The 27248-nt window shown below is 38.5% G+C and overlaps 1 protein-coding gene across 7 annotated transcripts; it reads left to right on the plus strand.

Moving 5' to 3' along the window:
• On the plus strand, positions 1–26336 carry igfn1.1 (immunoglobulin like and fibronectin type III domain containing 1, tandem duplicate 1). 7 transcript variants are annotated; one of them, XM_056750000.1, is made up of 26 exons: positions 51–115; positions 2960–3033; positions 6359–6446; positions 9950–10069; positions 11713–11852; positions 11973–12072; positions 12213–12254; positions 12368–12410; positions 12837–13020; positions 13105–13218; positions 13298–13466; positions 13619–13891; positions 14000–15166; positions 17359–17721; positions 19233–19357; positions 19870–20014; positions 20095–20388; positions 20479–20775; positions 20866–21045; positions 22520–22648; positions 22756–23064; positions 23169–23254; positions 23335–23527; positions 23666–23962; positions 25083–25409; positions 25663–26336. In XM_056750000.1, exons 3-26 carry the CDS (start codon positions 6398–6400, stop codon positions 25665–25667), a joined length of 5151 nt encoding a protein of 1716 aa, XP_056605978.1. In that variant the 5' UTR covers positions 51–115; positions 2960–3033; positions 6359–6397; the 3' UTR covers positions 25668–26336. The 7 variants fall into 7 exon arrangements, with proteins under 7 accessions (XP_056605979.1, XP_056605978.1, XP_056605984.1 ...); XM_056750002.1 differs by having other exon boundaries at positions 52–115; positions 2989–3033; XM_056750003.1 differs by having other exon boundaries at positions 63–115; positions 6364–6446.
• The last annotated feature ends 912 nt before the right edge of the window (positions 26337–27248 follow it).

Below are 27248 nucleotides of genomic sequence, written 5' to 3' on the forward strand. Positions count from 1 at the left end.
CACACACGCAGCTCCACGGATTTATTACCTTCGACAACTTGGAGGCAGCACTCAAATATCAGAAGAGGCCAGATCACAACCTGAGAGAAGCAGAGGAACACAGATCTCTGTGCAGGTAGGGATTTTTTGCAGCCTTTTTTGTTCTTGTGGTCGTTTTGATTGTCATTTCGCACATATAGACATATACAGCGCAATATGTCATTTCACTAGTTCGGCATTGCAAATTGCAGCCAGAACAACCCACGCTCTGCAGGAAAAATACATTATTACCTACGCTATATAAATAAATAAAAAACATGCAGTCATTTGGGACATTTCTACACTGCTGTACATACAGAAAACTGAGCAGTGCATGAAGTACCCAAAGTGATAGGAGCCTACCATCACACCACCCAGTGCGTTGTGTGTCGACACTCGTATGTTGTTTTACAGTGTACTAACTGAGAATGTTGTCAAGAAAAGCCAACACTCGGTCGGGGGCGCCTATGTCTGTAGTTCGACTTAATATAGCACAAAGTTTTACAATGCAATGCTGACAACCTCAGTTACCTTGTTACCATGTTATCTTGACTCATAACACTAAACTTCAAAGTGATCTGCTGCTGCTTTACAGACTTCCACTTTATTGGTCAAATTTATAGGCAATGTTGGAATTCAACGATGTTAAGTGCATTTTGTTACAGAAGATCTCGGATAGCCGGGTGGCCTCACAAAAAAAATCATTGGGGTTGGTCTCGGCTCGAGCCGTCAGTTTGGTATTCAGGGAGTGGAATCTGTGAGATGAGAGCTGGTGGTCAGGTGTCGTGAAGTCAGATCAGAGCGGTTGCACGGATGTTCTAACTATAGATGGGGAATTGGATCAAATGAAGCCATGATGCATTTTTAATCAGCGGATGGATCTGTGTTTGCAACTTTGTGCTTGTATATTAATGAATATGTAATCGGTGTCTGATGTTATACATGAGTTTTTCTGTCAGATAATAGAATAGATCTTCAGTGATTCATTTTTTGCATGACTTGCTCCCGTTGTAATAAAAAAACAACCTAAGCGCGAAAACGTTACTGCAGTGGAATACGTAAGCTACAGAGGAAGCAGGCAACACCAGCTGGTTTGGTGGTGGCGATGATGTCAAAAGATTCTGCGAATCTAAAAGTTTTAAGATGTCTCTGAAATGTTAGCCGTTAGAAAAAGGAAATAAACAAATTAGCACCGCAGTCATTCACCACGTCACAACTTTACATAAATTAAACTTTAAAGCTGCCCTCCGGATGCTACTTTCTGCTTTTATCTCGCAGACTTTGAATGTTAAGAATTGCACAGGGACATGTGAGATCTTGGCGAGTGTATCCGAGGGGAGCAGTTTTAACTGGTCGATGTTGACAAGACAGAAGGAGAGAAGAGTTTATCACCAATCAGAGAAATGGGGTGATGGACTGAACAAAATTGGCTTTGCCTATTACCGAGGGTGATTTTCTCTCACTTAAACACCCTCTGGAAACACATCTCTTATTCTCTAAATAAAGTACAGACAGGCCGGCTGATTTATATGGTGGATATTTCCTCACCTAAAACACATGCTGAGACAGTCCGGGACCTCTGGGGCTCGTTGCCAGATATTCTTAAGAGAGAAGATGACCGACGGTTGTCGTCGATATTGACCGTGTGAGTAACTTAGCGTGATAAGGTCATTACTAAAATTATCACCGCTCGTAAATGAGAGACACTTTATTAAAATTTTCCTTTTAAAGCATTAACCTAGCGTAATGGGCTAATGCCTCTAAAACTGGTTCATTTTTGCAAATATAGAGAGAAGACATAATTGAAGATATTTCCAAGGATGGAGATGAAAAGGGCCCTCGGCGTAGCCTTAAGCAGACCTTGAGTCGCCGTTAACGTAAATGTCACCTTGCTAATGTATCGCACGCTAATGATACGTATGCTATTATCCACTAAGTGGCTCGCTCGCTGAACTTTACCAGTTTCAGGAAATGTAAATACCCAGCACCACCGAGGGCTTTGCTAAGGCTCGATAGCCTATCATTTGACAAATGACTGCGTCCAACTAAACATGTCAGAAGAGCAATTTTGCACGCGGAAGAAAAAGGTTAACGGTATGGTTTTAAACTTGAGAGTGTCATTAGACTCGCTTTTCATATAGTCGTGTGAAGTGGTAGTTTACTCATACACTGTTATTATACGGCCTGACCGGCCTCTGGCACATAATTATGTTATGAAGCATGGCTGCTCTTTCTGGCACCCATCAAAACGTTTCCTTTTATGCACCGCTTCTCTTTATGAGAGACACAGGGTGGGAAAACTACATGTTAAGCTAACCTAGTCAACACTTGCAGGTGGATTTGATGAATAATAAAAGCAGAATGTCTTTGTCTTTTGTTTCAAAGAGGATGATGTGAATTTTCTACATACTAGATTGAAACATTTTTGGGGTGAACTGTCCCTTTAAGGCTAAAATACACTACAAGACGCTTGCTCAGATTTTGCCCAGATTTGCAGTCTGTGCCAGTCTGCAGATTTAATCAGCGTTTCTATTTGAAACTTTCAAAAAGTCTGCAAGTGTATGTCTAGTTTAAAAATATCTGTTCAGATTTTAAAAGTCTTGTAGTGTATTCCAGCCATTAAGTATGGAACGCTTAACATACCAATGGGATGAAGTCAAGAAATGGTTATTTTTTCCTCCACAGAAGCATGTGACATTGTGCTGGGTGGTGTCTCAGGCTCAGGTTGCATGTAAACTGGAGAAGACCCGCAGCTTGGCAGGTCTGAGAGTTGGGATGTTTAGCTCAGCAGGCTTACGTGGCTCATTTTCAGAAATGAAAAGAAGCCAAGACAGGGCTGCTAGGGACACATTTAAACATGTGACACCCAAGACACAACCTAAACAGTCGTTTTCAAATGCAAATTCTGAATGTGTCTGTGTTCTGTGTTCTGTAATTACAGTAAAACATATCCAGTGGGTTTTCTTTTAGGACCTCAAGTTGAACCCTGAAGCAAGTGATTTCATAGGACATCAGGTTGGAACCCAACACAGCGACAAAATTGTTTATCACACAAGAGATGACCAAAAAATCTCAAATGTTGTTTTAAGCCCATATATGTGTAAAATGTGGTCAAACTCAACTTTTGCTTTAAATAAACAAATGCTGGGTTGTTTCAATATTTTGTAGGTTCTTTTATATGTTAATTTAAACCAGCGGCTAAAGGGACAGTTCACCCCAAAATAAAAACTATGATCATTTACTCGTCCTCGAGTTGATGCAAATCTGTATAAATGTCTTTGTTCTAAAGAAACACAAAGGAAGATATTTGGAAAACTGCTTGTAACCAAACAGTTTACATTTACATGTATGCATTTGGCAGACGCGTTTATCCAAAGCGTCTTACGTTGCAGTATACATTTATGCTTAGGTATGTGCAATCCCCTGGGATTGAACCCACATCCTTGCGTTGTTAACGCAATGCTCCTACCACTGAGCTACAGGAAAGTTCTTGGCCTCTATTGACTACCATAGTAGAAAAAATTACCATGGTAGTCAAAAGTGCCCAGAACTGTTTGCTTACAACATTATTCAAAATATTTTGTGTTCAACAGAACCAAGAAATCTATGAAGTTTTATATAATTTATATAATTTATACCGCTTTTCTTCTATAGTAGTCAATGATGGCCAAGAACATATTCCAAATATCTTTTTTTGTGTGTGTGTTCAGCAGAACAAAGAAATTTACACAGATTTGGAATACTTGAGGGGAGTAAATGAAGACAGAATTTTTTTGTTCTTGGGTGAACTGTTCCTTAAGGTTTGTTCATATTTTACCCAACCATGGGTTAAAAACAACCCAGCATTTTGTGTAATTTTGAACTGCACAAGCCCAAAAATATAAATCTTATTTGCTTTAATCTCCGGCTCAGTTCCACTTCTAAAGCTGTTCCAATTCCAGCCGAAATTATTAACCTGACATGGGCTCAGTGGCAAAATTGGCCAATTTGTCTTCTAAATGTCTCTCAAATTTTGATGGTTTCATACTTTTGACAGCCAATAATTTACTCCACGAAACAAAAACACATAAGGCTGCGAGTGAACCTGTATTTACTGTGGTCTGTGTTGTATTTTGCTTTTCCTTGTTCTTTTCATGGTTTCAAAGACGTTGGCATCTGGAGCAATCTTTCTTCAACCAGGTGGCAGATGAATTGGTAGCAACAGTACAGTCTATTTTAGCCTTTTTGTTTTCATATCCTAACCATACACAATATATTTTGATAAATTATTATTATAACTAATTATTTATAACTATAATTATTTAACATAATTATTTAACTATACGCAAGAGTATCTGGCCAATTATAAAATACATACATTTGTATTCACTTGTTAAAACTACAGCTGAAAATGATTTGCAAAAACCTATTGAAAGTTGTTATAATGGCGTCACAGTGTGCCTGTCAATTATGCAAGCAATGGAAACATTATCTGACCGAAATGACAAGTCAAATCATCCATAATGATGTGTGCATGCAGATGGATGACACATCCATCAGACTTCAGAATTGTGATGCCCGTAACGCGTGCATTTATAGACCATTATGTTCCGTGCAGTGTCTGTAAGAGGTCAATCATGACACTATTGTGTACGAAACGTCCTGCCATAAGCTTCTTGGCCAGTTGACTGATGTAGCACAGCACGGCATAGAAAAAAGATCCAGTGAATAAAAGAACCTGCATCGCTATTGATTACAAGAGAATCATCAAAGATATCAAAGATATTTCGAAGATTCGAAATAGAGAGTTTTAAGGAATGGCTGAAGGTGTGGCACACTAATGATGTGCAAGCTGATCCAAAATGTAAAGTATAAGGGGTAAAAAAACATTTAAAAGTCAGTTTGTTTAAATGCAAACCATAAACATTGTTTATTGCGAATAAATATTGTGAAATAATTTGTATTTTTATAAAGACTCAACATGGTCAGTCAGAAATTTGTTCTTTTTAGAGGTCCAGTGTATAAAATTTAGTGGCATCTAGTGGTGAGGTTGCGAATTGCAACCAAAGGTGACCTACACCCCTCTACCCTCCCTTTTTTGAAGCAGTACTGTGGCTGACATAGATGTCGTCACGTTTTCGCTTCTTTACAGAAGTAGATAACGTAATTACGTAATGTACTCTGTAGAGCAATTTGTCCACTTAGAAACAACTTTGCGAATTCCATGTAAGGCGACCCGCGGTTTCTGAAGATAAAAATAGCTCATTCTAAGGTAATAAACACCTCTGTACACCTCTATACACCTCTTAAGACATACGTTGTTATCTATATTATATGCCGTTTCTGTCAATAGATAATCCAAAAAATTACACGTTGGACCTTTAATTCCCGCATTTTATATAGTACAAGATTTCAAGCAAATTGTAGCTAGCATCACGTATAATTCAAGAAAAAGATGCATCCCAGAATACACTGAAATGAGCACAGTGACTAAACTAAAGCCAATCTTTGTACGTTATGTATTTGAATGCTTTTTTTATGTATAAATTCTACATATAAGATCAATTGAAAGAAATTGTTCCTCACATGAGGAGCGCTATTCCCGGGCTGATGCCTATGTATAGTATTCCAAAACGGTCACTCGTGAGGTTATGTTTTAGTCAGGATGTTGCCTTAGAAAGCATTTACCTACATAGACGGCTCACTAGGTTTCAGAACAGAGCTAAAAATCATTGGCCCTATGAAATATTTAAAGCACTCTCCCTCAAATGAAATATGTCTCCCCGATGGGGACGGTTAAATCCAAATATGTCAAACTCCTATATTGGTTCTCCACAAGTGCTAGTGAAGACTGACTGGATCTAATCTGTATATGTGAATGGATTTTAAAGGATGAATGACTAGTGCTGTGACAGTTTTGCTGACTGGGCCCAAAGCCTGTCTAATGGACCATAATGCACTGCACTGTCGTACTACATCACATCTCAACGAATGGGAAAACCGTCTCTCTGCTTCACCCTTATCTTTGTGCACGTTTACTCCGTTTTTACATGAATTTCTCTGACAGGTAACTTACTGTAATGGTTACATTATTAACATTAACAGATGTTCATTCTTCTCTGTTTGAAGCGCTGCCCGCTTAATCTCAATAAGTGTTTTGAAGTCTTTAAACACAACAGAATGGGCCGAAAGGAAATATTTATCTCTTACGATAGCCAATCAGATTAGAGGACTGGTTGTAATGGATGTGTTAGCTTTTTTATATATGACCACATCTTCTAACGTAACCTTGTATTGAGCAAACATGTTTAATAAGAATGAAATAAATCTGACCTTTTTGTTTTGTTTTTCTCACACCCAGAGCAGCTTCTGAAGTCTTGAGCCATTAGTCTACATCAAGATGTGGAAAAAAGCGAAGGTTTCAGATCCGACTGCTGCCGGGCAGGGCGGTAAGAACAATATAATTGTCCTCTCTCCCATATAGCAGGCTGACACGGGCACCGAACCTTGTCCAAATGCTCCATTACTGAATTACTGGAACAACAAATCCCGCAGCGTCGTACGTGAAGGAAAAGTAGAAAAGCCCAGCGGAGGGAAAGGTTTTTTCTTATTCTCTTACGTAATTCTTTATTTTACTTTTCCAACGGTTACTTGTCTCGAGGGATGTCATTTAGTTCATAAGTTTTTATTATATTCATTATGATTATTTGACACACTCGAAAGAGCAGAGCCTCATTTATAGAAGTTCTACCAAAGCGATGGCGGATTTTCCGATAAAATCTAATGACCTCCTCTCCATGGCAGTGCGAATAATATATCTGTCCCCGAGGGCCTGCATGAGCAAGACAAGATAAAAGCAAGTGTTGAATCTAACCTAGCCGGACAAATTTATTTAAACACATGAATGATCAGGCAGCTGTTGATTGTCGTGGGTTGTGGGATGGAAACGCCGCACGCTGCACAAGATGCAAATGAAGAGGATGCTGTAAATATGGCTTACGCAATCGGCCCTTTATTTGTGCCTCGTGTGGCCTTCATCTAGAGTGCAGCAAACAGCAAGCAATTGCCATCTTTTAGGCTGGGTCTCTTTGAATTGTGTAACCATGGATGCAAGGGACAAGCCGTCAACCATCTCCCTTTTTTATTCCATATTGTACATGATAGCAATAAGAGAGAGGATCAGGACATGAAGCAGGCCAAATTCAAAAACTGTGTTCCACTATTTTCAGCGTGCCGTAGCTCTGTTTTATTTTTAGCCTCGGTTGAACATTGCAAAACTTCCACCCATGAAACATTTGTTTTGTTTGATTATTTCACATTATTTTAACGTATTCACTTTATTTTTTTATTTCCTTTGAGGAGGGGTTCATTTTTTTTGATTTTGGTGTGTCATTGAGGAATATAATAGGGCTGCATAGGTTTGCAGAATAAAAGTTTTTGCTTACATAATTTATGTGCGTGTACTGTGTATGATAATTACATATATAAAAATATAACCAGACTCATGTATAATTTTAAGAAAAATATATATGTATATATTAATTACTTGTAATATAAATTAAATTTTTCCTAAATATAAACATGTATGTGTATATTTATAAATACATCATTGTATTCAATTGAGGAAACATGTACAAAACATGTACAAAGAACAGAAATGTATATGAGGAAAATAATTATAAAACGAGTAAATTATGGGAAAAGTTTATATTAAAAGTTCATATTTCCGTGAACAATTTGCTTAACTTTAACAATTAAGATTAAAAGGGTGAGATTTTTGTATAAACAAGGAAATATATTTGATATTTCCCACTGATACACCGAGCCAAAGATGATTTTTACTTTGTTTTATGTACTCCTCCTTCTTTAAGCAACGATGGGTGATCATTTTTAGCCTACACATTTTGCACTTTTGATGTTTTCCCAGTTTGTTTGTTTTGTTTCTATTTAAATGTTTGTCTATTTAAATTTCACATTCAACTCCCCAATGGATTGAATACTGAAGTTTTAATGCTTTAACCTGCCCTGTCTTTTCCCTGTCCTGTGTGTTTGGTTGTATTTGTGAGTAATTCCTTGTTTGTCCATTACCCTGTCAACTGAAACATTTTGCCGGGATTTATCATTTCACGTTCTCCCTCCTTGTTTTCCCTGATCCTTTGTCGCTCTTGAACTGTAATGTTGTGTCTGAACCAGGACTGGAAATTCTGCCCTCGAGACGAGGTAAGGTCTCTGAATGACAGCAGCCTGAATATCTGCACGCACACATTGAAAGTCAAACGTGCCACAAGAATGCACACCATTGTGTCTTTCATCATGCGCATGCACATGTTCAGATTGGTGTAATTTCAAAACACAATGAAATTGTTGAATCCAGTGGTGATGTTTTTCCTAGTAAAACAAAAATATTTGGACAGGACATTTCAAAAGCCTTGTCCCTGTTTTTAAATTGTGACCCGTTGTACTTTTATATTGTCTTGAATTTCAGGACAATCAGTGAGAAAGTTTGCGAATGTCGGTTGACATTATTCAAGACAAAATGACCTTATTCGGTGTAAAAGCTAAATTAATTCAGAAGAAGAGCATGATTAAGATTACAATTATTTTAACTGATGCATTTTTCACAAACCAAGTATTTACTGTCTGTAACGATTTTGTTAAATATAAACAAAAATCTTATTGATTTGGAAAGCTTATAATAATGATTTATACATAAAGGCCATGTTTACATTTGACTTCTCTTTTGAAGCTGCTAGCATCTGCTTTACATTATTATCCTATTGAGTAAACCGTGTTTTCAATAAAGTCCTGAGCGTTTTTTTGAATGCCAATGCGAGGAATGTAATTGGTCGAGAAGGCTCAAGCTCGAAAAAACAAAATGGTGGCCATTGTCAACTTTTTCTTGTCAAGAACGAAGTCAAATGTAAACACAACCTAAACTGTCGGATCAGATTTTCTGTAAAATGTCGGTTTCATGTTATTTAACTTTATCAAATAACCTGAAGATTTGTTTCAGACAAAGTAATTTCAGTAAACGTATCCTTATCGCTTGCTGACAAATTTCCTCAGCCCCACCAGTGCGGAAGTGGCTTAGCCGACAGAGATTTTTGCAGACGCACGTCATCATAGAGTGTATAGTCACACGTCACATATGCGTGCATAGAGTCTGTAGTTCTTTATTACACGGCTCGTTAGAATGCTTGATTTTGATTGGCCAGTCATGACATTTGCAAGTTTGTTATTCCCAGATAACGACCCCTCAAAACTAATAACGCACGGTCACCCGGATGCAGTGAATCATTTTGACAGGTACAGTTAAATATAACACAAAAAATATATATAAATCTGTCTTTTTTTAACATGCAGTATCTGACATTATATTTACAAAAGATTAAACCAAATTGCCTGTTCGTGACATTTGAACGTCGTTTCTTATCTTAAACCAAAAGTAGACGGATTTTCCTTGTTGAAGGTCTGCATCCGGTAAAAATAAAATATTTCAAAATCACATTTCATGTCCAGTTGTTTTCTAATGTGCCAAGTAGCCGTGTAATAAGCGCAATAATGTACAACCAACCGGGTGTTATCGCTCAATCTGATCAATCTGTTGGGGCTTATTTTTGCAAGTACAACCGGCTGCCTGTACATTATCACTTATATAAATGTCACAAGTAACTCAGTATAAATTCCCAAATCTACGATTTTTGTTCTTAAATCGTCAAAACGGCAACAATTGCTGTGTTCATTTTGCAACCAAAACCATGTTTTTAGTTCTTTCGCAGATCTAAAATATGTGACAAATCAAATCTTCAAAACATCTTCAAATGTATTTCACATTTTGCAATCTACGGTTCTGTTATAAGTTGTGAAGTTCAAGCAACATTATATATTTCATGTCTGTGTGCACCTGCTGATGTTTTGTGTAACACTGAAGTCTGAATGTGGATCTTCTCAGGCATCAAGAGGAGATCGAAGGTTCCTGGTGTTATGATTACACAGTATATCGAGGAACTTCCCGAGGGGAAAACTACTCCCGACTTCACCCGTAAGCCCATCGCCTTAACCATTCAAGAAGGTAAGCACATTAAAACAGAAGAATAAAATAGAAAAGTGAGTGAAGGCACGCGCGATCAGGTGTGACAGCTGAATGTAAATTTCATGTGTGCCGTTAACAAGCCGTGAGCACATACGCCGGATTAACACGCCTGTGCTGTATGTCGAACATGTACACATTGAGCAAATTAACAGGTGATTGAGTTACTGTGTTCACTGCATGTCTTCCAGCTTTAACATGTGACTACGGTTATATATGTACTGAGGGAGCGAAACAAAATAGCATATATCCCATGTCACGCTGGTTTGAAAGGCACAGAGCGAGTCGAGAAATGTATTCCTACTTTATGACCTTTCAAGCTAAATGTTTGTGTTGTTTCTGTATATTTTGACCTAGCTTTTTCCTTCTATGCAGTACAGCTCAGGAATGTTTTCAAGAAGATCACTTGTTGTATTTTTAACCATTTTAATGAGTAGAAAGTACATATGAGCCCAAATGAAACTACTTGTTCTTTATCATTATAATTGTCTGTATTTAAGGATACAAATCCTAAATAAAAAAAATTAAATAACACAAATGGGAGAATGTAAATATGTTGTATTTTTTAAATTTGGTTTGATTAGCGTTTTGTTAACTTCGGACATTCTCTCATTCAACTAAGCGAGATGAATCCTGGGATGCATTTGAACAATATTGGAGTTTATTTCCGTTTCCAGTTCTATTTTAAACTTTAATGTTTTATTTATTAATGAATTGAGAACAATTCCTATGCACAATTTTACAAAAACAAGTATTCAAGCATCAGCACATTATTTATAAGTAGCATGAATGTTGTCAAATGTGTCCAAAATGTTTAAATCCCTGAACACATTCTCACATGAATTTTAATAAAAATTGGAAAGTGAAATGTAAGTTATTAGAAATGAAACTGAAATGCTTGTTAATCTCCAACACATGACTAAATACTAGGGGTGTTACAGTATGTGTATTTGTACCGAACCGTCACAGGAAACATTCCAAATAAAGTCATCGATGCCCTACTCCCTTCGAAGGGCAGAGCCCTCAGAGTTTATACTTTGGAGGGAACAAGGTATTTGTGTGCATTATGTAGAAGTTTTGAAGCAACTTGGTAAAGGAAGCGACGTAATTTACATTTTATTTTTGGAAGTTTTATACATACAGTGTTTAAATATATATATTATTATAAAGCATATTTTAAAATCTTTTTAAAATATAAAATGTATGTTTATTTGCAAACAGTTAGGTTTTATGCTTAAGTTATGCCATTAAAACAGCGACATCTGCTGATGGACGCAGTGCTTTGTTGTCACAGGAACATGTCAGCTGAAGATCATGATGAAATTATGTCGCTTACTGGTGCCAAGTGCCTTCCAAACGTCTACATAATTCACACAAATGCCTCGTTCACTCCAAAGTCTAAACTCTGAGGGCTCTGCCCTTCGAAGGGAGTAGGGCATAGGAATGATGACTTCATTTTGGAATTTTCCCCTAGACAGCTCATGACGGTTCGGTACAAATTCCCGTAGCGTTACACCCCTACTAAATACCCTCAACTTTTTTTGAAAGATGTAGAATTCATTAAATATTGACAATCCTTTTCACACATACAGTAGTTTTGAGTAAATAATGTTTTCATTAAACAGGAAAGCTAGCTGTTTTTAAAGCCAAAGTGATCGGAGATCCCTCACCTACTGTCACCTGGAGCAGAGCCAAAGGAGAAATGAAAGACCCGCAAAAGTTTCAGTGCAAATTTGACCCGTCAACCGATGAATATACTTTGGAGGTATCTTCTTATCAACATGCTCTTCGTTCAAAGCTAAAGTATAAAGATACGTGCTTTCCACTGTGATATGACAACTCTCTCGTTGCTTGATTTTTCCAATTGGATTATTTCTTTTTGCAGATTCCCAAAGTCAGCGGTGCTGAGGCTGATACTTATAAATGCTATGCTACCAATGAATTCGGAAAGGCCGTGTGTACTGTTGTTCTCAACATCATCGAAGGTACTTTCGTCTAACATGACCTCAAAACATGACTTCATACAATCCGGTAGTTTATTGGATGTTATAGAGTGAAAGGTTATTCCAAAATAATATCAAACCGCAGTCGTACAGTGTTTTTTGTTGTTCTTCTTCTTTTTTAGTCGGATTCAAAAAGGAGAGAGAATGGAAAAAAGCTGAAGTGGGTAAGATCCTCGTGACACACGTTTATCACAGCGGTGTAAGGGAATACTTTTGACAATGAATACGACAAAGAAGAATTAATTTCCTGCCGTTTGTTTTTTTGCATTTTTTGCAGTAGTCGATGACCCTGCAGAGTTTAGAAGAAAGCTCAGAAGAGGGTGAGATATTGTTTCGGTCATATATGACATTGACAGCATGATATGAATTATGCAATTTCACTTTATCTTTGATTCATATGTCTGATTTTTTTCATATGATGACATTTTTCTATTTAAATAGCAAACCATTATATATTGAAAAGGCTTCTACAGTTAGTTTGCAATATCCTTTAAGCCTTGAAATACAGACTTTAGTTGTGTCACGGATATGAATTTGCTGATGATTTGCTACTTCCTTGTTTGGTGTTGGGGGGGACATTCACATTCTAGAGGTTATATGATTGGACCAAAATGCAAGTGCAATATGAGTCATCTTCTTTCTAGAAGTACACCAATATACGCTTAAAAAACCTCATATGCATTAAATAAAATTAGGTGCTATTTTATGGCCCAGAGCTTATATTTGTCAACCTTATGTTTCTGAAGCGCTGGCAAAAAAGTTGAAGAGAAGAAAGAAGGTGACATTGACGAAGCAGTATGGGAATTGTTGCTAAGCGCCGAGAAGAAAGATTACGAGCAAATTTGCGCCGAGTACGGTATTAAGGATTTCCGTGGGCTGCTGAAGAAACTGGTGGAGATGAAGAAGGAGAGAGAAGAGGAGCAGGCACAGGTAAAAAGGTTTCTTTAAAAAACAAAATGGCTTTACATTTTGGCCACTCTGGACATACATTTTCTGTTTGTTTCCTTGGTTTAGTTCATCCAACATCTGAGTAATCTGAAACCCATTGAGGTGAAGGGCGAAGATGCTGCCACCTTTGAACTGGAAATGGAACTTAAAGACCCCAACAGTCGTATTTTCCTCTACAAGGTGAGAACTGTGAATCAGTCATCAGGGCTTTGACAGTCACAAACGGGTCAGATTCATTTTTTCTTTACATTTTGTTTAGGATGGTGTCATGATTCCATTCGGCAGAGACATTGAGGCTGACATGAAGCACGGTTTGAAGCAAGTTGGCAAAAAATACATCTTCACTGTTAAAAATCTCAATCCTGAAGATGCCGGAATTTATCAAGTGGATGTTGAGGGCGTCAATGTCTTCTCAACAGATTTCAAGAGTATGTTTCATAGCGCAACTCGGGCCATATTCAGATGCCATTTTTCAGATTTCTGTTACATATTTCTGTTGAATTTAGCATATTTTAGGCTTTGATATTACACCTGACCACAGGACTGACCACAGTTCTATCTCTTCATATTCAACCCGCAGTTGCCCCTGTGGACTTTGCACTGAAGATTCAAGAGGTGAAGGCAGAAGAGAGAGAAGACGCCCTCTTTGAGTGTGTCCTAACTCAACCCCTCAATAAGATTGTTTGGACCCTAAAAAACACCCCGCTGACCAACAGTGAGAAATTTGAGATTACTGTTTCGGAGGATAAACTGATCCACAGGTTAAAAGTAATTGATTGTATGCCTCTTGACACGGGAATCTACGCTGCCATAGCTGGAATAAAGTCCAGCAGTGCTTGGCTTATTGTAGAAGGTATGTACAGGAAAATCACAAATCATCTTTAAAATGTACATTTTATTAAACATTTTGATAAATTAAAACGCTATTTGAAAAACTTTGAAATTCCTCAAACTTAATCAGCTGACAAAGATCCGGCATCGAAGGGCAAGAAGAAAGCCCGTAAGACTACTCAGGCAGGCGGCGGTGGAGGCGATCTGGAGAAGATAGCTGCCGAGCAGGCAGAGAAGCACAAGAAGGAGATTGTGGACGCGATGGAGACCGCTAAGAAAGCTGAGGCGGAACGTGAAGCGGCAGAAGCCGAAGAAAGAGCCAGAGCGGCGGCCGAAGCTGAAGCAGCTAAAGCGGCTGCGCAGTCGGCGGCGGCAGCGGCTGCTAAAGCTGCAGAGGATGCTCTTAAAGCGGCTAAAGCCAAAGGAATGTCTGCGGCGGAAGCTAAAGTTGCGGCTGATAAAGCGGCACAGGCTGCGGCCGCTAAAGCCAAAGCGCAAGCTGAGGAGGAAGCAAGAAAGGCAGCGGAGCTTAAAGCCATGAACAAGGGCCTGAGTGCGGAGGAGGCGGCTGCGGCCGGAGCAAAGGCGGCTAATGCAATGGCTGCAGGCCTTGCAGGGGCTGAAGCTAGAAACGCAGGCGGTGGTCCTGGCGGTGTCAGTGGTCCTGGCAGTGTCGGTGGCCCTGGTGGTGGTCCTGGCGGTGTCGTTGGTCCTGGCGGTGTCGGTGGTCCTGGCGGTGTCGGTGGTCCTGGCGGTGTCGGTGGTCCTGGCAGTCCTGGCGGTGTCGGTGGTCCTGGCGGTGTCGTTTGCCCTGGCGGTGTCGTTGGCCCTGGTGGAGTCGTTGGCCCTGGTGGAGTCGTTGGCCCTGGAGGTGTCGTTGGCCCTGGCGGTGTCGGTGGCCCTGGCGGTGTCGGTGGACCTGGCGGTGTCGGTGGACCTGACGGTGTCGGTGGTCCTGGCGGTGTCGGTGGCCCTGGCAGAGCAGCTGGGGCTAAAGGAGCTACAGGACCAGGAGGAGCTTTAGAAGGCAAAGGATCTGTTGGAGCCGGTGGAGCTGGAGGTGCCGGTGGAGCTGGAGGAGAGGGAGTTGCTGGTGGAGCTGGTGGTGCAGGAGACGCTGGAGGAGCCGGTGGGGCTGCAGGTGCCGGTGGGGCAGGAGGCACCGGTGGGGCAGGAGGCGCCGGTGGAGCAGGAGGAGCCGGATCAGGTGGTGATGGAGGGGAAGGTGGTGATGGAGCTGGAGGTGGAGACAAAAAGCGCCAGAGAGCAGGACCTCTCGTGCCTGATACTGTCATAGGTAAGGATTTATTACACCAAGGGGCCTGAAACTTTCTTTCTGAAACGTTCCTTCTCTGTTTAGAATGATGGATTCATACACATAGTTGTGTTTCCATCTCTTATTTAAAAAAAACACTGGTATTGGTTCTCCTAGAAAAGAGTCTATTGAGGAAACATTTCGTCCAACTATTATTTTAGAGTAACAGAGCTGTTCAGTGATGTCATCTTGAAGGCCAACTGTAAGCAGCATACATTTTCAAAGAATACATTGGTTTCAGAATTTACATTTGAGGGATGACTGGGTGTATATTATATTGCAGAACAAAACAAGCATTTCTTCAAGTAATAAAGACCCTAGACCTTGTGTTACTTATGAAAGGAAAAACGCTTTTCTGAAAACCCATTCAAAGGTCTCAAGGGAATCTGTGGCTCGAAATGACTTTCTGAGTTTCTTTAAACGGCTCTATTGCTTGCAAATAACAAACAAATGTGGTCTAAGGTAAATAAAGTTCTGCATTGTGGTGTAGATCACTATAAAATCAGTAACTAAAATAATATTCATATCTTTAAATACAATCCCAGAACGGCCAATTTATCATCTGTTAAACAGTGCTTTTGGAGCCTTTGCTAATAAACTGATACAGTATTACATTACGCTTACAATAATTAGCCTGAAGCCAGAAAACAGGGGTACAAGAAGAAATGGGCCACAAACAATCACACACGTCCCACACCATATGTTGATTAATTGACAGTTTACATCAAAAATCATGATAGGAAACTTAAACACACCCAGCGCAGCTCCTGATGCGAGTGTGGACGGGGACGCTGAGGTCATCACTCGTGTCAGACAGGTCCGCTGTTTCCAGACACTGTCATTGGTAAGAGTCTGGGTTAAACGCACTAAAACACCATGAAGGGAAAAGTTTAACTTTAAATAGAAATTAAACAAAAATAAGGCTGTTTTTTTCAAACATGGATAGCAATCCTTTGAGTTTTAACATGATTATTTTATGAGTTAAAGATTTTATGTGATATTAACAACATATGAAATCTCTTGTACGTAATCCAACACTGAATGTAAGGCATGATTATTAATAATCAGATCGGTGACTTAGATCTTATTATTAATACTTATAATAATTTGTAAGGATAAAATATTTTGTTCAACATAGAGAGAAAAATGCAATCACAACATGTTATATATTGCAATAAATTGCTCATGGAATTCTTTTCCAAAATGTTTACAGTTTTCTGAACTGATATTGCTGTAAACATGCTACTTGTGTTTGGTGTTCAAACACTTTGTTTGTTTGTTGATTTTGTCTGTTTGTTTGTTTGTTTGTTTGTTTATTGTGCTCCTCTGTGATGTTGGTTTGTTATTTTTTTTCAGTGTGTCAACATTCAGACACTTAACAGCTCCACTTTTTAGATCAAAATATAGCAAATTACATTGACGTCTGGGGCTGTCACAATTATTAAATAATCGTCTCAATTATCACGATTATTTGACATATTGCAATTATTTTAGATAACTGCAATTATTGTTAATCCCTCGAAAGCAAGGGTGATCTGCAGCTTTTAACATCTAGCCTTCCTTGATCTGCACTCACTGTAACGTTCAAATGACTTTTCTTCATCATTTGAGTTTTATCAGATTTGTATATTTTATGTTTATGAGTTTTATTAATGTGATTCCAGATTTGCTGCATCTACATCTACATCAAGACGATTTCATCCTCATATATACGGTCCCTCTTTAGAGACGGTTACGAGTTATATACAGAATTTTCACATTTCTTTATTTATCTATATTTATTGTAATTATTCGTTATAATTGTTAAAACCTTTAAACAGACAATTATTCGCAATTCATAGGCAATGAATCGTCAGCCATATTTCATAATGGTGACAGCCCTATTGACATCTTGATGCAATATTAACCATCATCATATCTCACGGAAAATCTTGCATACACTCCAAATATCAAATAATAGGATGCTCGACTTGTGTGTGAGATGTCTACTGTGTCTATATTCAAGATGTCTGACGCTGTTGTATGTTTATATTGTTCTGTTCATTTATGTCATATTATCACTCTTCTTTTCAATTGCTGTTATTTGTTTGTTAGTTCTTTTTTCTTGTATTCTTTGTTCCCTCTTCCTTATTTTCATAAAAAATGCTCTTCACCGACTCACGGTGTGATTGAAGGTGGAAGTAATCCATCAGATAAAGGAACCGGCAAGCCATCCGGGTCCGACAAGAAGTCAGATTCGGCAAAGTCACCCGGTTCTGGAGCTCCATCAGGTTCTGGTAGCGCATCGGGTATGGGAACCCCGTCCGGTTCTGACAACGCTTCAGGTTCCGGGACCCCCTCGGGTTCTGGTAGCGCTTCGGGTTCTGGGGATCCGCCAGGTCCCGGAAAGCCTCCAGGTTCAGGGGGTCCATCAGACGGCAGCGGCGGTGCAGCTGCAGAAGACGACAAAGGGACTGAAGATGATAAAGAGTCAAGTGATGCCAGAAAGCGTTCGGGTCGCTCAAAGCAAGGATCACAGGTTCCAGAGAAGGTTGTTGGTAAGAGACGGGTGATATTTAGTTGTTTTGACAGTTGCATGAATGCAATGTGATCGAAGTCATTTGGAACAGAAATGACTTTGCCCGCGATTTGAGGGTTTTGAGTAACTGTGTGATGTACCGCTGAGTCTAATTTATATAAAAAACACAATTGAAACAAAGTTATTCAAACACTATTTTCATTTTAATTACTTTAAATAAGAAAGTTAGACTTCTGTTTCTGTATCACAGTCACGACCATTTTTGCACATTCTTTAAATAGTTGTTCAGCTTTATCGGGTAAAATCTGGTTGATATATTGGTTTTGTTTGCACAGGCACGTTTTGTTTAAAAATTTGGCTAAGCAATGGATGACCTCACACCCTTATTTAGAAAACGTGCATCTTTGTGTAGACAAAGTTAGCTTGCCAATAGTAGGTCCCATAATGACAGTTGGTGTTTGATAACTTTGTTTGTGAAATAATGAAATTGTTTACACTTTATTTTTCTAATATCTGAAAGTCTCGAGAGCTTCAAACAATTTAAAAAAACTGCAATTCAGAGATTAAACATCAATTTTCAATCTGTCTACAATATAACAAATGTTTCTTATGCCTTGTTTGTGTGCGTCTGCTGTTTGTGCGTATACACGCTTGTATTGTCCTCACTGTGCCCGGCTTGTGTTACTAAGAGCCAGTCAACCAACAACAAAGTCTTAAATGCAATCGACTTGAATCTTGTCTTACACGTGAGGACCAAGAGAAGATGTTTACGTATCTCGCACCTAAAGACCGGAAGATGTTCCAGATGAAGACTTGACAGTAGGATTATTAGGACCAACTGTTTTCCACAAGAAGAAAATTCACACAACATTCATGTCATGCACAGTTCAACACAAGAACGTGTTCAGTTTGGTTGATACCCAGTCAACAAATAATACTAAAATCAGAACATTTGCGCTCGGATGATACTGTATAATGTTATATAATATAATAAGACAGGTAGAATTTGAAATACCGCTCAGGTTTCAGAAGGTATGCCTCTATTGGTCAAGCTCATGAATAGTTTAATTTTCAGCTTACCTAAACTTTGGATTTTAAGAAGATTGATTCAAGTGAAGTCAACACTGAAGACGATTGTAAGGCTGTACCAAGACGCTTCACGAATTGCAATGTTAAAACTGCGATTTATATCTTCCAAGTTAAAAATAAAGAGTGATATAGCAAGTACACAACATCTATCCCGAATTGCAACGGTACGCTTATTATAATGATTATTAAATTTAAACCGTCGGGCACAAGTTTGGATAAATATAAAATTGATGTTATTTGACGGCAACCCAAATAAAAAAATACATGATGTAACTTACAATTATATGGTTCAAACAGAGATGGCGATAGGGAGGTTATGGTTTTCACATTTGAACGTGTAACATGTCACATGCTAAAATCCATTTCATCTGCAAATCTCACTGTCAGTTTTGACCTCAGGGGTGATTTTCAATGCTAATCCTGTGTATGAATCACGTGCAGATCCCGGTGTGCACTTTTCTGCCGGCCTGGATGACTGTAAAGCTTTTGTAGGAGAAGCGGCTGAACTGGTCTGCAAACTTAGCAGTGCTGAGGCAAAGGGCACTTGGTACAAAGATGGCACTGAGGTACCAACCACATACACACATACAGACTGTATTTATGAGTCAAGGACGAAGACGATTAATACAAATAGAAAGCTTTAAAAAAATGTCTAGACACATGATTAAGAAATGGTTGTTCTTTGTATTTGTTGTGTTTCGTAGAAAAGGCTGTCTTAAATGGCTTTAGAAATGAATTCCTTATACCTGAAAAATGTCTTTAGGTATTCAACTAATATTATAAATACACAGGGAAGAAAATCCAGTTTACTGCCATAGCTTGCGAAATTTTGTACGTTTAGGTACTGCAACGTTCATTAGGTATATTAAATATCATTTTTGTATAGATGGATTCAATAATAATATTTAAGTTTATTAGTTTGCAAAATATTTTTTATTAAATATAAATTTTATTTTTGATTAAATATAACTTACATTTTTAAGTAAATATTTCTGCTTGTTTGTATAGTTTATTGTATTGTATTGTAATGTAATGTGATGTAATAAACCATAATCTGGATTTTTTTTATTCTCTCCAGATTACCGACACCACTGAGGGCATGACCATCAGCCAGGACGGTGTCAGTCATAAACTGAAAATTCACAAAGTCACAGAAGAATATGCGGGAAAATACAAATTTGAAGCAGATGGACGCAAAACTGAATGTTTAATTGCGGTTGAAGGTGTGTTTTCCAATTCCAGATCAGTTTGCTTGAATGTTCTGCAGATTTTGTCTGTTCATTTTCGCATTTTTCTTGTTAAGATCCACCAAGATTCAATGCTAGTGATAGTGAAGAGTTCGCCAAGCCTACTGTGGTGAAACACAATCAAAAAGCCGCCTTCAGAATGTCATTTGTTGGCCGTGAGCCATGCAAAGTTAAGTGGTACAAAGACGGCGAGGAGCTTCTGCAAGACAACAACTGCAGGATTGAGATTTTAGAGGGACAGAGCCATCTGCTTCTTAACAAACTACAGCGTAAAGACACCGGGCAGATAAAGATCAAAATCAAAAACGAGTTTGGCACCATGGAAGCAGTTACTGATTTAGTTGTACTCGGTAAGTAGAAACCAATTATCCACATCAACTTAATAGCAACAAATTTTTTGGTAAAAAATTGTCGCACATTATGTCTTTAAATGACTTTAGATAAGCCTAACCCTCCACTTGGACCTCTGGAGATCATCGAGGCATCTTCCAACTGCATCGAGGTCAAATGGAGACCTCCAAAAGACGACGGCGGATGTCCGATTAAACATTACATACTTGAGCGCAATCAAGTCGGGCGCAACACCTGGAATAAAATAGGCCAGATCCCACCTGAAGCCCACTACAAAGACAGTGACGTCGACCACGGCAGGAGATACTGCTACCGTATCAGAGCCCAGACTGAAGAGGGCACCAGTGAGCTGATGGAGACAGAAGATGTTCAGGCTGGCACTAAAGGTGATTGGAATACTTATTTACTCACTCAACCGTAGTGCTGCTCACCAAGATGTGTCTCGGTAAACATCAAAATGTTGTCTTACTTTACAGCGTATCCCGGCCCGCCGTCCGCTCCCAAAATAGTCAGTTCCTTCAAGAATTGCATTAACCTGACTTGGAGTCCCCCAACCAACACCGGAGGAACTAATATTTTGGGTTATAACCTGGAGAAACGCAAGAAGGGAAGCAACCTGTGGGGTCAGGTCAATCCACAGGCGGAGCTCATCCAAGGTTTGAACAGTGTCCCATGTTTTTACTGAGTTTTTATAGTTTAGTTTTGGGTGTACAGTGCACTATTTTGTCCTTGGTTTTATAAATAATTTAATTTGGAATAAAAATAACGGTTTCAAAGTAGTAATGAACGATATTAATGTTGCTGAATAATGCGATATACAAGAATGATTTTGGTCAAATGATTACTTTTAGTCAAATAAATTTACTTAAAATCATAGAACTAACATACATGTTACATATTCTTTCTTAGGAAATAAATGCATCATTACAGCCTCTGAATGTAAACAGTAATGTTTATAGAAGTGGTTCTCAAACTGGGGCCCGTGGCCCACTGGGGGGCCCAAAATGTATCTGGGGGCCACAGATTTTGTGGTATTTTTTGAAATATAGAAATTCATCATAGATTTTATGCAATCAAACATAAAAAAATAAGACCACAAACCAAAAGAATTGATGTTCCAGCATTGTATAATTGAATATGTTTTTGGTTTAATTAAAATTCTATGTTTATGATTATAAGTCTTTATTTAGGGGGGCCGCAAAGCAATGCATTCTAAGCAAAGGGGGCCTTACAACAAAAAAGTTTGAGAACCACTGATTTATAGCATATATTATGAAGTACATTTCTGAGAGCGTTAATGCAAATCATTGCAATGTGCATTCCCATAATTTCGATATATTGTGCCGCCCTGTGATACAGTGTGACATAAAGGAACGTCGATGTGTGACGGATTATATATAAAAGAAAAGTTCTGTGACTATTTATCAAGAAAATCTCCAAGGAACATATACATCGTACATCTCACACCCGGCTATATTTCTAAGTACTATTTCATATTAACTAGAGCTGCACGATAAATTATCGGCCATATCAATATTGGCCAATAAACGGTATATTTTTGTAATCCGATAATAAAATTGAGGCTGATATATTATAGCCGATAAATCATGAATCATTACCACAGTACAGTATCTTTCTGTCGTGATCATTCACATTTTTGATGTAGGTACAGTATGTAGATAAAGTATTTATAAATTCAATTATAGGAACAAAAGCATATTGTTTGAATCAAACTTTTGTCTGAATGCTTTCTGTTTTGAGACCTGTTGGTTGAGACATGTGGTTATAAGAAAACTTTTCTGGGTTGCTCTGGAAGAACATCTATAGTTTGTTTGTTATATGAAAAGTAGACCAGAAAAGTTTGAAGGTTAAAGAATCGTTAACTAGTGTTAAGTAGACTTGGTACATGATTTTCAGGGGAAAAGAAGAGAACTAACGGTTACCTTGTTTTCTGCAGTCAATGTTTTCCACCTTTTGCCTTTTGTTTCAGTCTTAGGGAATTTTATATTAATATTTAGATACTGTATATCGGTAATTGACTTCCAATGTTAAACAATTATCATTGTCGGCCAAAATGTACATATCGGTGCATCCCTAATATCAACTTTTCCTCTCATTTACCATCCGCAGCGAAGAAATACGCTGCCATAGATGTAGTTGAAGGAATGGAGTATGAATTCCGTGTGTCTGCCGTCAACATATCAGGAGCTGGGGAACCAAGCGTTCCCTCAGAATTTGTATTCGCCAGAGATCCAAAAAGTAAGTTACTGCATTTCTCAGATTGTTGGTTTGACCAGCTTCTCCATATTTTCTTTTCCAATGTGTTGTGGAAATCCTCACGCCGACGCTCTCCATTTCCTCATTAGAACCTCCCGGTAAGGTGGTTGATCTTAAAGTGACCGATTCCACCTACACCACCCTGTCCTTGTCTTGGACTAAATCAAAAGAGCAGGCAGGTGTGCAGGACGAAGCCAAAGGGTACTTTGTTGACATCAGGCCCGCTGAGAACCCCGATTGGAATCGATGCAACACCAACGCTATCAACATGACCGCCTTCACTGTGAAGGGAATGAAATCGATGGGCATGTATTGGGTTAGAGTGGTTGCCACCAATGATGGTGGAGAAGGTGAACCACAAGAACTAAACAACTACGTGTTGGCAATGCCCCCGCCAGGTGAGTTGTTGGCATCAAGGGGTCTAACCTTTCTATCCTGGGTAACTTTACTTAACCTTAAAGTAACATCCACCTCTCAATCCTGCACTTGTTTTTGATCCTAGTGAGACCAAGATTCACCAATGCTAAAATAAAGAGCTTCATGGTGGTCAGAGCTGGAAATGCTGCACGATTCTACGTGAACTTCGAGGTGTAGAGAAATTCTAAAACCAGACCTCTAGAGACCCATGTGTCTTATTTCTACACTGACGTATTGTAAAATTTTTATAGGCGTCTCCGTGCCCTGATGTCATCTGGCTTAAAGATGGAAGTCCGGTGTCTAAACGGGTCACTATCAGCAATGCTGAGGGAGGATCTCAAATCCTGATCCCATCTGCAGAACGCTTCGATACAGGAATCTACACCATCATAGTCAAGAATGTGGTGGGACAGGAGACCTTCAGTATTGAGATTAGAGTCACAGGTAAGATGAGGGAATTCTCGTATGTGGACGCTTTATAGTTATTCAAACAATATACGCTTGCGCTGAAAAACAACTTACAAGTGATGGCTTTGTCAACTGGCAGTTCTGGAAATGAAGTACCGGTTTGTTTTGATACAGATGAACCGAAGCCTCCCGGGCCCGCCGAGCTGGATGAGAAAGTGCCGGGCACCGTGACAGTTTCTTGGGAACCGTCACCAGATGAGAGGCGCGATGATCGCCTGCATTACATGGTGACCAAGAGAGACTCCACCAAGAGGACCTGGCACACGGTAGCAGACCGCATTTTCAACAACCGTTTCACCGTATGTAACATCATACCAGGGAGAGAATACCAGTTCCGTGTCTACTCCAAAAATGATATCGGCATGTCTGATCCATCGGAGTCGCCCAAGTGGCTCATCACATGCAAGAAAGGTTTGTTATTATAGTTTTGTTTGCAGTTTATAGTAGTTTTCTTCATGTTTTGAAGGAGCTTTTATTTTTATATGTTTAATGTTTTATCTGTCAAATTTTGTTGTGTGCTTTTGTCATTTTTTATTGTTATATTTAGATAGGGCTGTTTAACGGTGAATCAAATCCTGAGTAAATGTATGTGTTTAAATAATATATGTCTGTTCATTGTGCATATATTTTTTGTATTTATAAACACGGACATAAAAGAAAATATTTGCATGTTTCATACAATTTTATTCAAATATTCATTTTTATATTTTTCTTAAATATACGTGTATGTATGTTTTAATATTACGAAATAAATATGCACACTGCACATATATATTACGTTAACATAAACTCTGGATGCGAATTATCGTTAAACAGCCCTAACTCAATAAAAAATGGCAAATGCACTCAACTAAATTTTTTATTTAAAAAAAGAACATTTAAAAAGAAACCTATACGTCTTTTATTATAAACACAATAGTGAGTTATTCTGGATGCGATTAATTGGGTGAAATATCTCTAGTTGATATATAAGTTTATTTTATTTTTGAGTTTTAATAAATTGTTAATAATTTTTTGTTAATAATTATAGTCCCTCCGCTTAATTTTTCCCCTTTATTCCCAAGGCAACATTTCTGACTTTTGTGTAGTTTAGGTTTAAAAAATATATATTAAGGCAAATATTTTATTTCTGCAAACAGAAATGTTTAAATTGTTGTTGTTTTCGTAAACTACAACAAACTTGGATCAAACCCAGAGTCAAAAATTATAGTAGTATTCGACATATTAGAAATTACTGATTTAACTTATAACTAATAACTAATAACTGATAACTAATTTTGCCAAAATACACAATGTCAACAGCCATTTCTCCTTCCATTTTTGCATTTAACTTGAAACGCACAAGTTACAGGTGTACTGTAAATACTTTTTCAATCTTCCAGATGTTTTGCCACCAAATCATCTGCTTGCACCCTGCTTGCACATGCACCCCACCTCAGGGTTCTCACTTACCAGTAGTGTGTTATACATTAACCTCTCCATTCCCCTGACATCTGATAACATGCAAATCTATCTGGTTCATCTCTTGCAGAAAAATTTAAGCTGAACATCGTGGAGTCTAAGACATGCAATTTGGAAAAGCCTCCGAAGTTCATGGTCCCGCTGAAAATCCACACGGCCCCGCAAGGCTACGAGTGCTACATGACCTGCGCCTTAAAGGGCACCCCTACGCCCCACATCACCTGGTTTCGCGACAACGTCAGTATCAACACCAACACCAACTACCTCATCACTAACACCTGCGGAGTGTGTTCCCTGCTCATCCTCAGAGTCGGACCCAAAGACATAGGCGAGTACAGAATCACAGCCGAGAACCCGTTAGGAAGAGACGAGTGCTCTACCAAACTCAACGTCACAGGTAAGACTTTAAAACATGTATTCTACACACTTACCTGCAGAGCGACTTTGCTTTTTGTTTAAATTTTTAAGCAGGGTAGGCCATTTAGTTTATGATCATTATTGCAAATGTGCCCAAAACAACTACAAAATTGCTCTATCAATGCACCGCTAACAGTTTAGCTTCACTGAAGTTTTTTTATTAAGTTGAATTATTTAGTTAACATTTCTAAATATTCCCATATCATCTAACTATGATTTTCTTTGTTTTTCAGAATAAACCCACCACGTGATGAGGTTTTTCAAACCGCTGTGTGCAAGCCAACATTTCTGCTGATTTCACTGGTTTTTGGGCTCTTTGTAGAAGTAGAAGTACAGTATTTAATAACTTTTTTGGAGAATAGCATATATTTATTGCACATGGGAATTGTTCTACGCCATGGCCTTTTTACATTTAGATTTAATGCATTTGGCAAATGCTTTTATGCAAAGTGACGTAGAGTGCCTTGCAGTACATTTCATCACTTACACAATGACGGTAAAACCAACTGCATGTGAAAGATTGTGTGTCATTAGACAGTTCATAGCACAAAAATCTGACTGTCATGTTTTACAGAAAAAGAAACATTGTACAGCTTGTGCTGTGGCTGCATGTTCTCAATTCAGTTTGACAAAGATTTCATTTGGACCCTGTTATGATTTTAAGATTTCACTGTGGCTCAACATTTTATTTAGGTATGTATTTATTTGTCCTATGGTTATTTTTCTTAGCATGCACTCAGTATAGGGAAAATAATTGTACTGTTGGATTTTCTCGCCCCTTTTTCTTCTTGTTCTTTCTTGGTCTGAAATGCTAAAGTGTAAAGAAAACACAAAAGCATCTGCACATATTCAGGTTTGCATCATCAAACAAATGGTCTGGAATAAATAAAATATACTTCAAACATCATGATGGATATTGGTCTTTACATAATCCACTTACTGTATGTACAAACTGTTGCTGTGATTGCAGAGTTATTTATCTTCTCAAAGTCTGATACAAAACCATTTTTCTACTTATTAAAGGACAACAAGCAATCATTCTATTTTTTATACTTTACCCAAGATCCTCATCTATTATATACAGAAAATAAATATGTTGGTTTCATTCATGAAATGAATTTCTCAAATATGGGGCACTTGTGGCCAAGTGGTCAGAGAGTCGGACTTGTAACCAGAAGGTCACCGATTCGGTTCTCAGGGCCCACAATTGCTTCCCGGTCACTGCAGTGATAGCTGCTCCGTGTGTGTTCACTACTCACTGGATGGGTTAAAGGTCACATCTCTTAAACCCTCACAATGTGTTGCAGAGGTCACATTGTGCAGAGGTCACCATAACTGACAAATAGGTCACTTTGAACAGGAAGTTCTTCTGGGGCCGGATGCATAAACTGCTTAGAATTTAGTCATCTCATTTATATCTTCAAGATTTGGCCATAACTTCTTTAAATCAGTTACGTAACAAGATCGATTGGGCTAATTGAAATATGATAAGTAAATCTGATTAGTCTGAACTAATTGCTAGTCAGTGAGACTAGCGGCTAAGTTTGTGCAACTGGCCCATGGATTGGTGTTGTTTCAGTTTTTTAACGCTACAAAAACGTTTAAATTCAACCGAAAAAAACATTACAACCGAATCAAAAAAGTTAAACCAGTATCTTGTAGATGTTTCGAAATATGTGAGATTAAAAAAAACTAAAACCGCAAGTGCTCCTGGACCATCTGCGAAGTGGTCTATAATTAACTTCACTATTTAAAGTTTATAGATTCTGTAGATTGATAAATTACATGAACTTTAATGGTAACACTTTACATTAAGGTT

The sequence above is a fragment of the Triplophysa dalaica genome, chromosome 6, assembly GCF_015846415.1.
Source record: "Triplophysa dalaica isolate WHDGS20190420 chromosome 6, ASM1584641v1, whole genome shotgun sequence".
Classification (NCBI taxonomy): Eukaryota; Metazoa; Chordata; class Actinopteri; order Cypriniformes; family Nemacheilidae; genus Triplophysa; species Triplophysa dalaica.